Source organism: Verticillium dahliae, genomic scaffold (genome assembly GCF_000150675.1).
Source record: "Verticillium dahliae VdLs.17 supercont1.1 genomic scaffold, whole genome shotgun sequence".
Lineage (NCBI taxonomy): Eukaryota > Fungi > Ascomycota > Sordariomycetes > Glomerellales > Plectosphaerellaceae > Verticillium > Verticillium dahliae.
This window is the reverse complement of record NW_009276921.1, coordinates 2631188-2644972: the sequence shown is the minus strand read 5'-3', so window position 1 is coordinate 2644972 and position 13785 is coordinate 2631188. Positions and strand designations below refer to the sequence as shown.

Here is a 13785-nt window from a genome sequence, read left to right as displayed (position 1 = left end):
CGCTCGAAGCCGCTCATCGCGCTGACGCTGCGCAGGAGTCGGCCGCCGGCTGGCTCGGCCTGCTGGTGCATCGCCGAATGGCAGAAGCAGAACGGCCAGAACGTGCAGCCGGCGTTGCAGATTGTCGGGGAGAACGTCTGGCTCGGCCCGGCCTTCAACACGTACACGAGCAACGTGCGCGCGCTGCCTTTTGACCATCACATGCTCGCCGGTCTCGTCGCGCCTCGCGCGCTGTACGTCATGGAGAACTCGGACATGGAGTGGCTCGGCTGGACTGCGACGTACGGCTGCATGGGCGCTGCGAGGAAGCAGTGGGAGGCTCTCGGTGCCCTGGACAACTTTGGCTACAGCCAGGTCGGCGGCAATTCGCACTGCTCGTTCCCAGCGGCCAAGCAGGGGAGCGAACTGACAGCGTTCATCAACAAGTTCCTGCTGCAGTCGGGCGGTGGCACGACGAGTATCTTCCGGACGGAGAAGAACCATGGCAGCTTCAACTTGAACACGTGGGCTTCGTGGAGCGTGCCCACTCTGACGTGATGCCTTCGCATACAGTGTTTCAAGCATTTTGTCACGTCAGGCAGCGTAGCCAACGGCTGGAGCGTGTGATGAACCGTGGTGTGTACTTCACTCTGGAAGTGGCATGAATAAGGAGCTGGCGTGTAGCCGCATTTGAATAACATTGGCATCTGTGCGAACGACACCTGGATAATGTAAACATTAGTCGTTCATTGATTCCGTGATGAGATTCCTCTCGAGCTGTGGATCGTTATGTTCGATGTTGTCTTTCCGTCCATTCTGCAGACCCCAGCATCGTCTCATGTGTCCTCTTCCAAGCTGTCGATTGCGAGAACACGAGCCCTTATCCGCCTCAATCCTCTAGGTCTTCCTGTCGTGATCCGTGCCGGGGCCGTCCAGACTGCGGCGTGCGTTGTCTGCCACCCCCATTCGTATTGGCTCTTCGAGTACCCGCATCTGATGCTGACCGTGATCGCTTCAGCCCGCTGCCCGGGAAACACCCTGAATCATCGTTGACCTCGGCTTCGATCTTCTGCACACAGGTCCTCCAATATCGATCAGATTTCCAGTGTTCGCTTTCCTTGATCCCAAACAGTGGGTCCGCGTCAGCACCTGCGCATTTCCTCCACGAAGCCAGCGCCCCCTTGGCGACGAGGCACGCTGCAGCACAAAGCAATGAGGGGAAGGCGCGCCTATTAGCGCGCCGGCCCCCCGCGACGCGAGTCGACCAACCGTGGACAATGTCCACGATGAATCTCTCCCAGAGCTGGCGGCCGGCCGCATCTTCCGATGACAAGACTTCTGGAGTCAACAAAAGCAGGTACGCCTCGAATTGCAGGTGGGTGCTCGATGCGGGATGAGAAGAGAGACACGAATCAAGCGAGAGCGCTGAGAAGGCTCTGTCGAAATTGAAGAATATCGTTTCGGCTGGCGTGTAGCCCTTGTTGTTTTGAATAGGAGCACTGGCGCACTGTTTCTGCAGGAAACAGACGGCTTCGGAATCGGCAGCAAAGTTGATCAAATGGAGGGCCGAGTTCCCATTTCCGTCCAGAGCGTCCATCTTGACATTGCCTGACTGTAGGCAAGCTTCCATTGGCCCCATACGCCCCCATTCAGCAGCGACGTGGATCAGAGAATAATCAGAAGCTTGCAGATAGGAGGGTTCTGTCTTGCAGAAGGAGAGGAGCTTGTCGAGACAAAACTCGGCACGGCGGTGGAGCGCCTCGCCCCAAATGTCGGTAGGGCCATCGGGATCGACCTTGGTGAGCTCAAACAGAACGTGGATCATGGCCTGAGCAGTTGGCGTGCGGCCGCCGCGCATGCAGACGCCCAAGCTGGTCTTCATGTGCGGGTCGTGTTCCACCAGCCACTCCAGCATGCCGCGGTCAGAATTGGCGGCGCATATATGCCATATGTTCTGACCTTGGTCGTCGACGTCGTCCAGACGAGCACCGTGGCTGACCAGGAAGGCAAGGGTGGAGACAGATTCACAACGCATGACGGGCGTCTGACCCTCGTCGTCTCTGATGTGTATGTCGGCGCCCGAGTCGACGACTGCTTCAATCATGTCTATCGAGTCGTCCACGACGAGCGAATGTAGAATCGGCGAACCGTCAGAAGTCCGGATTGCATCAGGCTTCCACCGGGGGTCCTGGATCAGCCTTAGAACGACCGGCTCTTCATAATGGCGCAGCGCTCGTCTGGCAATGTCTAAGAATTCGTAATCCTCGATGAGGGCAACCTGCGTCCTCGCTTTGCCGACCGTCATGTCAAGACACATCTTATTCATGACATCCCAGAGACCATTGAGAACCTCAGATGCGTGGACCTCCTCGAATTCGGGGAGAACTGTGTCGAATAGATAAGGGAGAGTCGTGCTGAGGAATGCTTTCGCGCGTTCGGAGTCTGGGGCACCCCACGGGACTTGGGTGTAAGATGCGTCCATTATGACTTCCGGCAAGCTTTCGAGATGCTCAAGAGAGAAGAAGTGCTGATACAGCTCAGTCGATCCCAGACGCAGGCAGACAAGAAAGATCAAGTTTGGTAACGAAAGCGGGGCCAGGACACTGTCAGACTCGACGTCGGTCCAGCACATGCTATTTTCGAACGCATAGAGAGTGTCCATCTGAGCGATGCTGGGACATGGCCACTGCACCATGTTCACAGGACTGTCCTTTTGGGCTAGCAATGCCATCGGCCCTATAAGAGCACAGTAGTATGGCGTCCCGAGGGGGCTTTGCCGGTTCTCGTCGAGATTTTGTCCGATCAAATGCTTGCATACTTGTGCGAGACCGAGGGCAGCAGCGACATGCAGCGGAGAGACAGAAGATTCGATGATGGTCGAGATGAGGACCAACAGGGACCTTTCTGGCGTTGCACTAGTCCCAAGGCCATAGATCTCGGGGTAGCTCTGCTGGCAGTACTCCAAGATCCAGTGCTGGAAGTTGCACGTCTTTTTCGCATGGAACAAGCGCAAGATTCGGTCCCCGAGCTGCGGCCAGTACTGTTCTGCGTAGCCTAACCAGGTTATACAGCCTTTGGAGTAGGAAGGAAAGTCAGTATTCCTTCTCAGGACCAACTGCCTATAGTCGTACAGACAACCAACCTTTTGGTCGAATTTGGAGCTCAATATCAGGTCCAGAGACGCCTTGACTTCCTCCAAAGAGTCTGCCGACTCCTGCTCTGTCTGCGGGCCCTGAACAGGAATGCTCGCCCTGTCTGGGTGCTCCTGGAACTGGACCGAGAGACACTTGACAAAAGCAACGAAGGTTTGCGCCTGTTGGGCAATGTCGAGGTGGATGCAGAGTGCTTGGAGCGTTTTCAAGACGTCCTGGGCGGGCTGTTGGGTCGACACCTGCCAGCCTGATAGGGCTTGTTTGCAGGCCTCTACGTGGGCGAGATCGCCGTCAACCCGGTTTGCCAGGCGACTCTGAATGGTCTGGCTCGGGTTTCTCAGGTCTTCGATCAGCATTAATGCTGTGTGGAGCTTTCCCGACGCGGCGCGAAGGAAAGTCTTGACAGGCAGATTCAGATGGTCCTGTCTGGAGAGCAAGGTTTGATGTGTGGACTTGACGAGATCCTGGACGCCAGACAGGTTCTCGACGAGCAAATCGACCGATGGTGAGTTATGGTGGTCCATTTTTGACGCTTCAATTGTTTGTGGCGATAGGGATAAATGAGTGAGGCGATAGATATCGTTTGTCAGATGATGTACGTGTCGTGGCCTGGTGAGGAGGGACACGAGACTGCGAAGAGCGGTGGTGTTTGCTGAAGATGATCATGAGGGCAGGTCATTGCTGACCCATGCATGATATGAAGCGGCGCCTTCGTTCGATGGGGGAATACGGGCATCCAATGTTTGGCTTCAATGGTGCGCGTCGAGATGAGGGCTTCACATCATCGTTGTGGCCGTATGACAAGGCTGAGCAGAGACGAGCAACTTCGTTTGGTTTGCACGCGTGTGCGCATGTGTGTCAAGAATCTGGAACAGGCAGAAGAAAGCTTACCTACCTACCTAGGTAAGACACACACACAAGGCTCGAGGAAGGATCGTTTGGCAGAGTGGGGTCCGGCTTTGACCGATGATGAGGCAAGTCAACCGAGGTTTCGCCGCTGAGGTCTTCAGAGGTTGAGAGGCAAGAGAGGCTTCTGGCCTCCCCACTGGCCTCCCCACTGGCACGAGAAGTCCCGTGCTCCGTGGAAGGAGGGGATCATTGTGGTCCTCCCCTTCTTTCTGCGGCATGAATTCATTGCGACATCACCGTCTCAGATACGACCAGTTCATCCAATGCATCAGTATCCGAACCACCCGAACCCCCGGCCGTGTTCCATCGAATGCAATCTCTCGACAACTTGACTTTCTAGCGGCGTGCCATGTCATGATGGTCTCCCTGTGTTGGCAGGCAAATCGCTGCATTGCAATGCGCGCCAGTCTGCCTCCCCCAGACCAGACCACGTGTACCTACGTTGAGGAAGTCAGACGCCAGCGTTCCGTTGCGAGCCAGTCACTGCTCTCGATCTAGTCATATCTCTATTCTCTCTCTCTTGTGTTCAGCGTCGGCTTCACGCCAAGCCTGTACCCGAACGACCTGTGCGCAGCGCTATCTCAACTAGCATACCGTGGCGGGAGATCGCCAGAGTCCTCTGCTGTCGATCAGCCCCAAGGTCTACCAAGGCAACCCCTGCCTGGTGCGTCTCAATCGGTCTTTGCCCATTTGTCCATCGATCGGTGCTCGGTTCTCTCTGTGCCATTCCCACCGCTCATCACTCACCACCCCCAGACAATGAAGTCTCGCGATTCTGGCATGGCCTAGCGGAGTCTTGCCTGGCAAGCCTGGGTCTTGTGGATGGCAGGGGCTGAGACATGGAGTCGTTCGACGACCAACGCGCGAGACCGACGTCCATAAGCAAGTGCGAATCATGGATCCAGAAGGGACAACCGCCACCTGGACGATCGACCAACAGTCCGTGGCTTGCGTTCGATTCAGCGGTCAACGGAGCAACGCACACGACAGCATCTGTGCTGCTGGCACCAATAACACGACAAGTGTGAAGGCATCGCTGAAAGCCCGGCGTCGCGCCAGTGGCCACTGCAGCACGACAAAGGCCGAGCCTACGCAGAGTGGCTCGAGCCTACGAGCGGCTCGAGTCCTTTTTCTCCTTCAGCCGGCTGAGCGTCCTGTGACAACCTAAGCCGCCTGGTCGTACACCGCTCCGCTCCTCCCAAACACCCAGCCTGTAATGACAGCCCCCGTGTTGGGGTTACCCCTGGGCTAACGACGCAGGCAACTGTCGCACCGACCCTCAGAACGATCCACTCCACCACCTGACGACCCGATAGCGCCGTGCTAGTAGCTCCACGTTCGTCGCGGCCCGTTGACATGTTCTCGACAGGTCAGTCCTCGCCCATGCTCGACACGGGCTACACTCTCCAATCGAGCATGGCACGAGTCGTGACCCCTTCCTCTTCACGTTGGCCAGCTACGTTACATAACATGGACGAGCCCGCCCCCTCATCCTCATCGAAGTGCTCACTCTCAATGCCGTGCACCCTTCCCACCGACCTGCTTTTTCATTTGTCTCGATCGATCCGGCGACACGGAAACAGTATGGACGCTTCTCGGTAACGTCCGAATACACTCGAACCCCGTAGGACTTCAGCAAACCTCAATGTCAGCACGACTTTGCTGATCATACCGCTCCTTCGCCTTTTTTTGTTTCGTCACCACGCTCTTTTCATCTACTTCGCATTTATTCTTTTTATTTTCCCTCGAGACCCAAACATGGGCTCTCATTATGACCCTCCCACACCTCCACGGGAGAGATCATCCCCTCAACTCGGCCCTGGCGGTTCTCGGGCACCGCCCGGGCTTTTCATTGACACCATGAAAGCCAGCCACGCACGCCCGCGACCTATGGTCGTCTCCCCCCCGCCGACCCCGCGAAGTGGAAGTGGGCGCCCGAATGAGCTCGCCATGCGGCTGAGAAGCAACTCGGGCCTTTCACTACACACCAACGAGGACGCTCTCCGGCGTTACACAGACTACAACTCGGATGGCTCACCCAGGTCGCCCACGTTCGGTCGTGTAGTCTGGGGTAGCATCGACGGCGTGGCGATCAAAAACGAACCGAGCAAGCCCGCCGCCGGCACTCCCACGCTCCTCACCACCGCCGGAACATCTGAGCAACCTCTCCCGATTCCCGACTTTTGGAGCAATGACACTTTTCAATCAGCTCTCGCCAATCCCCGCATTTGCCGGCGACTTTTGCGATTCGCTCAAAGTCGTGGATGTGAGACGGATGTCGAGTTTCTCATGCGTCTGCAATCTTACGCAAGCTCCCTTGAACACTTCATCGCAGAGGTGGCGACTGTGCCCTCACCAACCAACTTGCCATTTCCTGTTGCCAAGTCTCTCAACAGCGACATGAAGCATCTCAACACGGCTGTTTTGCCTGGACTCGAGAGCATCTTCGCCGAGTCCAAGTTCTGTGTGGAGCGCAGGGTCTGGAAAGACCTATACCCATCTTTTGTCAGGCACCAGCTGGTCTCCTGCGCAGGCTCGGCTTTCACCTGCGAGGAAGGACCACGCCCAAATGGATACCCCGGCCTCGGCGACGCGTTCTGTCTCATGAGTGCACAGGCTGCGGACAGCTCTATCATCTCAGCCTCCGACGGCTTCCTCGCGGTCACGGGCTACGGAAGACAAGAGGCAGTCGGGCGGCGCTACGACTTACTCCATGGTTCGCATACTGATAAGACTGCCCTGAGACGGATGCGGGAGGCTGTTTCTCGGGGACAAGCATTTTGCGAGCTCATGCTCAACTACAGACGAGACAGCTGGCCTTTTTGGAACCTTCTGTATCTGCTTCCCCTGACTACCACGGACGGGACGGTGCGGCATTACCTCGGCGGGCACATCAACGTGTCTGAGACAATCGGCAGCCAAGACGACATTGTTCGCGTTTTAAGCCACGACCCTGCGGATCTGGATCAAGTGGAGGACAGCAGGCTCATGCAGGATCCTTCCCTCGGACGTCGACTCAGTACCCGGGACTGCAAAGCAGACAGGCGATCGAGCGTGCGTCAACGCAGCGGAAGCAATGCGACGAAGGGCTTCTTCAAACAATTCAAGAAGGCCCCCACATCTCATGTATACAAGCAAGCCCCGGACTCACCTACGCTTTCGTCAGCGAGCACGTTAAATCTGACTGTGTTGCCGACTTCAGAGGATCTCTATTCGCGCTACATCGTTTTGCAGCATGCGCGGTCTTCCCGAGCCCCGTCGCCCGGTTCTGATAAAGAGAAGTCATGGCGACTTGACATTGCGTTTGCCTCACAGGATGCCCTGGCAATTTTAGGCATCGACCAAACTGTACAAGCCGTCACCCGGCAGGACATTTTTACCGTGCTAGCAGAGCACGCACAGTCGCCATCCGTTACGAAGAGTTTCCGCAACACTGTTCGCGAGCGCGTGCTGAGGGACGGCAGGCAAGCTGTCCTTGACATTGGGAAGCATCGCCCCAATCATCGGCGCAAACAGAGCCTCGTCGGTGGGCTCACTGGCCGCCCCAAGGATGAGACCAGGGAGGCGCCCAGGGAGAAGAAGCACAGCCGGCCGGGAAGCCGATCTGGCTTCGCGAGCTTTGTGGGAGTTGAGACGCCCAAGGCAGATGGCGTGATGAGTTACTGGACCCCCCTGAAAGATGGGGCAGGCGTGGTCGACTGGATCGTCGTCATGTTGACGCCCTCCTGACGCCGGCCGTGTACCTTGTTGGATCGGACGACTTCCTGTATCATGTTTGTATGACTTAACGATGGATAAGATTTATCTTGCTGTATAGCTAGTTGCTTAAGAATTGTACTTAATTGTTGACCTCATGGTCTATTTTCTATTCTCTTAGCTTATGCGCACCTTCGTCGAGCGGGACGTTGTATGGCAGTGTAAGATCCAGTGCTATTGCCCTGTCTTGTTTGCAGTTTTTATGCATTGTGGTCGTCGTTGCGTCAATGTCGACAAGACGTCCTATGTTCTCCACGGGTCTCTCACCAAAAGACGCATATGATAGATATGGACAGGTCATACAGCTGCCAAGCTGGACGATGGAGTATTCCATGCGTCTGGTCCCTAGGCTTCTTTTTCGGAGCCGAATTCCAGCGCAATTTCGAAGAAAGTTGAACGCATCCCAACAGCAGAAGTCTTACTTCTCGAGATTGATATGCGGGTATGATTCACGTCCTTCTAGAATTGTTGTCCCTCTGATCATTCATTAAACTAGTCCTCAGATTTAGAAAGTGGCGTTTCTAGCGTCAGTCAAGAGTATGACTTCCCCCATCTATTGTGCTTTCGGCTCATCCGCCGTAACTTGATGGACGACGTGTGTTGCTTCATAGACTCTATGCCTTGCTTAACCTTGTGAAGCCTTGATTAGACGATATCATTAATGCATTAAGCTTGGACTTCATGAGATCGACGCAAGGACAGCGGCTCGGGTTGCGAGAGGACGGTCTCTGGTGAGAGGCAAGATGTGGCCACGGCCAAAGTTGCTCTTACGGTCTTGACTGGTGCAGAGGCTGTCTTATTCGTGAGGGTTATGTCCAACAAAGCATATTTCTCCCGTCAGTTTGAAGTATTGCTTCTCAATATTACTCTAGTAGTTACAACCTTGCTATCACAATTCCTCGCGCCTGTTCTGGTAACGATGAGGGTAGGTATCCCTTGCATGAATGCTATAAAAAGAACTTTTGCCTGTTGACTGATCTCGTAATATAAACGTCATAGATGCCATCTCAGGTTCAGCTACAAGTACTGCGCCAGATGGTGGGTGGGGTACAGCAGCGGTGGAAATACACATGTCAGAGCATGTGATTGAATAGAGTGAATATGTCTTCTGCAGCTCCTTTCTGGTAGGGGTTAGAGTATATCCGAAATCTAGCACTTCGCAGCTAGCTGGGCCCTCCGCAGCCCATGTATACGCCCTCTCGTTGTCAGGCGACCCTGCGGAGCCGCCAGACAGGGGGGTCGGTCAGGGACTAAATGTTACGAGAAACGTATATAGACAGACTGCGGAGGACCGTCCGTTCTGGGGAGTTCAGAATTCAGATGTGTTCCGACCCCCTACCTATATTCTATTGCCTGGGGACTACGGTTGGAAGACCTCTTCACTCTGCTCTAAACAACGCTCTGACAGTCGTAGTCCCGAACCCCTGAGCTAGCGCACTGTCCCGTGGCTTCACAGGTGTCTTCTGATTAGAGAGGTTGATCGATGGCAGGGAATGCGTTCTGGGTTTGACTTGGTGGCAAGCTAGGACGCGGTGGCTTTGACTGGGAGCTTGAGCGATCGAGTGATAATAGACGGATGATTGCTGATGATCGAGGACTAGAAGAACCACCACATGATCAAAGCATCTCAATCAACAAGATTTTGCATAGAACACTAAGCATCGAAGTTGCGAACTCTCAGGCAAGGATCATTTGATTTCAAAGCCAGCAACATCACAACGTTGATTTGACCAGGCTACAGAGTCTGATTCAGGAAAGCGTCCAGCGGTTCCATAAATCACTGAAGCCATCTCTCTGGAGCTTCCCTCAACCATTCCCAGTATCCATCAAGGCACACCATGAAACATTGTCTGAGAACCATCCCTTCCTGATCCAGGAGACTGTTTTCCCATTCGACTAAGGCTGAAGTGGTCGGCCGATTTGATGGACAAGACAGGAAACTTATAAGTTATGCATGCACAATAACTTCAGCTTACAAAGTGCCACGTACCTGCTCATACGGAGGGCTTGAAAGTTCAGGCTAGCTGCTGTTACTTGAGCATCACCACAGAATCGTCATCTAAGGCACCGAACTTTTTACTCCCAAAATTTCGTGTCAATCTACGAACAGCGACATGAGGCTGGCTACATTGTGGCGCTCGAAGTCGAGAACATGACGATTTACGCCTCCAAGCACATCGGCCATATTGAACAGTACTTCATTGCAGTTGCCATGGTTTGCGCAGATTTCGTAACGACTCATAGTCCATCAAAAGAAATTTCAGCATCAAGACGTCGTGCTTCATCCCAGATCACGTGTTGGTTGATCCCCTGATTCTCCCTAAGACACGGCACAGTTGATCGGCGGACCCTGTAGGTCTCCCGTTCCCAGCCGCACCACACGGCTTGCGATAAGGTTCGTTTGCCCAACCCTTCGAGCATCGAGCTTAGGCAGTAAAAATGCAACACATGTAGATCGCGTTGATGCGTGTAGTTCTGAGTCCGAAACACGTGAACGTGTTGGTGCGTGGGAAGACCCCTAATTTGCCAGCAGCGTAACCTCCACGGCTTGCGCCTGCTATCACTCCTTGGAACACCGTGACAACGCAACTGCTCTGCAGTCTGCACATCTGCGAGAAGAAGCCTCAGCTTACGCGTGTGTGGAGACTATTCCGCACGCATAACAGACATTGAAAGCTTGCATCTTACGGGTGGGAGCTTGGGGATAGCTAGGCTGTAGCTGCTTGGCGGCGAGCAATCTTCAACCTCAGAGCTGAGGTTTCTTCTGTTGAAAGCCCGCATGGAAAAATGCGCCAAGTGCTGAATTTCTTCTTCGCCGTACTGGATGCGTCTGCAAGAAAACGCCAGCAGCCCGACCTGCCTCGCATGGATAAACAGCGATCAACACTTGAGAAAAGTGCTGGCTCGCGGGCGGCTCAATGAATCCGGAAGGTGTGCCTACCAAGTGCTCAGAAATTTCGATGGAAGCCATGCACGACAATGCCCTTATGAATGTGTCTTAAGATACGGTGCAGGACCGTTCTGGCCCGGGCATTATCAACCGGCTAGATTGATCCGAAGGACGCTTATGCTCGACAAGTATGGGAAGCGGGTCGTGCCCGCGACAACTGATAGTGATGCCGTAAACGGCGAACCGCAATTGAGTTTTTGACAGGTCACAAGTTTCAGGCCCGAGATCGAGGCCTCCTAGAGGGCAAAGAACCACGCTGTGGTCGTGGATACCGTTCTCAGGACTTTTCTTGTTGCCACTCTTCGTGTCTGAAATCGAATCCCGAGACTAGACCGTAGAGGAGCATCTTCTTGAAGATATTAGACGGAGGAGTCCTGAAAATCTTCGGTCAAGCTTGCAGCCCTGCAGCCCTGTAGGATCATGGTGCCCGAAGCACGGGTCGATCGCATGCGGACCTGGGTGGCCGGGCCGGTCCCCCCATGGAGCGGAGAACTACTAGTTGGGTAGACACGGTTATTCAGCCACGCATCATGAGGTACGGTAAAACCCAACACAGACGACTTGATCAAAAGCGCAATCACGAATTCTCGACTGAGGGATCTGCCAAAGGAACCTTAGGTAAGCCGACCAAGTCTGCAGCTGCTGCCCCGATCATGAGCCAGCAGCTATCGGAAGCCGGTCCTATTCTTCTGCAATCATTCTAGAGAAGCTCCGCATTGTTGGTGCTAACGAGGTTTCCTGTACTGGAATCTTGGTGTCTCGGCACATTGGACCCTGGAGATGTGTGGCTGAAGTCAATCACGACGCCACGAACGCCCAAGATGCAACATCTCTATCGTCAAGCACCGGAAATGTGTTGATATAAGCCAAGCAAGCCATAGGGCAAGTACGCTTTGAATCTCGACGCGAGGAACCATATTCTTCCTGAAATCATCGGAGGGGTACACGACATGCATTCATCGTGAACACCACTCTTGGGGCAAAAAGGGAAGAAGACCCACATCAAACCCCCGAAATCCGAAATTTAAACACCGAACCCCAGAGGAATGCCAGTCGTGAAGCTGGTTTTGGACAGCTTGCGGTAGATGCCAGAAATACCAAGGCCCGACGGCGAAGACGTGGTCACTATTAAGAGCAACAGTGATTGCCAAGTCTCTAGGGAGTGACGAGGTGATCCGTTATCTGACGATATGAGGGCCAACAGTGATCTAGCGTGATCAACTCTGCAGAGATGTTTCCGATAACCCGGTGGCATGAGGTGCAGAGTCCGAACAGACAAGGAAATTGTGACCTGTCATCACATCTCCTGCGCCAAAACTGCCTGGTGCAGAACCAGGGGGTCTCACAGCACAGACACCCGACCCCAGACACCCACTTTGCACTGGAGACGGCTCCTCCTCCAGTGCGTCTTAGCCCAGGCCGAGCTTTCGACGGCGGAGGGAAGCACTAGACGTTTTCAATCGACCCTCATCACTGCAATGTAGCATGGTGAAAGAGCTCGGCCCGATGAGCACTGGACGAGACGGACTGAATAGATGCCGGCTAGGTGCGGGGTTGTTTTCAGCACCTTCGTCAATACATTGGTGAAGGTGAGCTGGCGGGGTTCATGCAAGATCGCAGTAGGGTTTCCGAGGTTCTGACGAATGATTTGCAGTACTCTACAGCCAGATGTCGGGATGAGAAGCCCGCAATCTTTGAGTTAAGCAGGAAATCCCCTCGTGACTCGCGTCCAGCACCTTGCGCTGAGAACCATGAAAGCATTTGGGCGGGATAGTAGTCTGGCACAGTACCTGACCACTTCTCACAGCATCGCCTGGATGCATGGCTGCAGAATCGGGTTTTTCAGAAGCAGTGTTGGATGCCATGGTGATCAAAGCGGTGGAGCTTTGAGACGTGCGGAGCGCCGAGACCGAGATGGTTCAGTGACAGCTCTGATCCAAACCTTCTTGGTTCGTCTGCAAACACATTGCTGGGTGGCGCAGGGGCGAACTTCTGTCAACGCCACCTCGCTTCTAATACCTCTGGATGTCGCAAACGTGTTCTCGGGTCGAGGAACAGAAGCAACAGCCCCAAGGTATACCGGATAGACCGGATAGTATAGTGCTGCTGAGCCAGCATAGGTGCAATGGAGGGTTGTATGGCTGTACTGCTTGGGACGTAAGACAGCTAGGGATATTGTGATCGACACAGTCCGTGGAGCATGGTGTCGAGACAGAAGAGTTTGAACCCTCGAGACTCGGAGAACCCTTGTTGTCCTGTTTCTGGATGCTAGCAGCCGCAAGACAATCGCCCGGCCGGCTTGCAGTCCTAGTGGCAGAATTGGCAAAAATGCATGTCTCACTGAGCAAACTCGATGCTGAAACTGAACGGATTTGTCATCCAGTTGGGCACTGGCACGCCAGGCAGCTCTGTTGTTCCTGATGAGTCAGCTCATCTGGCATGCGGGTTGTTCCGAGTTTTAAGGGGTCCATTGTGTTCTGTCTGTCGCTCATTGGTGGGTGCCCCACAGTATGACCCCTCATTTCTTCAAATCGCCCCTTCCCGATGAGTTGTGGTGGGGAAGGAACCCCTGGACCCCCAACCTGCCTGCTCACCCGGGTTCTGGGCCCAAGGCTTGAGTTCCATCGCCTGTCCAACGACAAGTCATCAGGGACAGCAGAACCTCTGCGAACGAACCGTCCGAGATCAACCAACCATGATTGGAACTCCAACTATCTCTTCCTGGCATCCATCGATTGGCATCCAGATGATCAATGGACGCATTGAGATCGTCAGGGCCAACTCCATACCCCGCTCCACATTAGCGACTCCATGAACGTATCACAGCCTTCAACGTCCCTAACACCACCGCTCTACCAAATGCAGCATCCTCCTGCCCAAGCCTGCTGCCCCTCTTGTACAACTTGGATCCATATTGAAGTCCAGAACCTCTACTGCTGGCCAGTCAACCGGATTACGACAAACAGAATGCGGACAGGTCGGACTGGATCTTGCATTTTCCCCAGGTGACACCAGTGTCTTGGAACAGCCGAGTCCCCG

At 54.4% G+C, this 13785-nt stretch overlaps 3 protein-coding genes across 3 annotated transcripts in view; 2 read left to right on the top strand and 1 right to left on the bottom strand.

Moving 5' to 3' along the window:
• Positions 1–537, top strand: part of VDAG_00801 (Cip2) — a gene marked incomplete at both ends in the record, with an annotated part of 1450 nt that extends 913 nt beyond the window's left edge. Inside the window, one exon of the mRNA XM_009652178.1 lies at positions 36–537. Within this exon, the coding sequence (XP_009650473.1) occupies positions 36–537 (502 nt within the window). The remainder of the gene's footprint in view (positions 1–35) is intronic.
• A 331-nt stretch (positions 538–868) lies between these two features.
• VDAG_00800 (uncharacterized protein) lies at positions 869–3655 on the bottom strand (the record flags this gene model as incomplete). The annotated part of the gene is made up of 1 exon (XM_009652177.1): positions 869–3655. The coding sequence occupies one exon, from the start codon at positions 3653–3655 to the stop codon at positions 869–871; it is 2787 nt and encodes a 928-aa protein (XP_009650472.1).
• A 2335-nt stretch (positions 3656–5990) lies between these two features.
• On the top strand, positions 5991–7769 carry VDAG_00799 (uncharacterized protein; the record flags this gene model as incomplete). Its single annotated transcript, XM_009652176.1, has 1 exon — positions 5991–7769. The coding sequence occupies one exon, from the start codon at positions 5991–5993 to the stop codon at positions 7767–7769; it is 1779 nt and encodes a 592-aa protein (XP_009650471.1).
• Positions 7770–13785: the final 6016 nt, after the last annotated feature.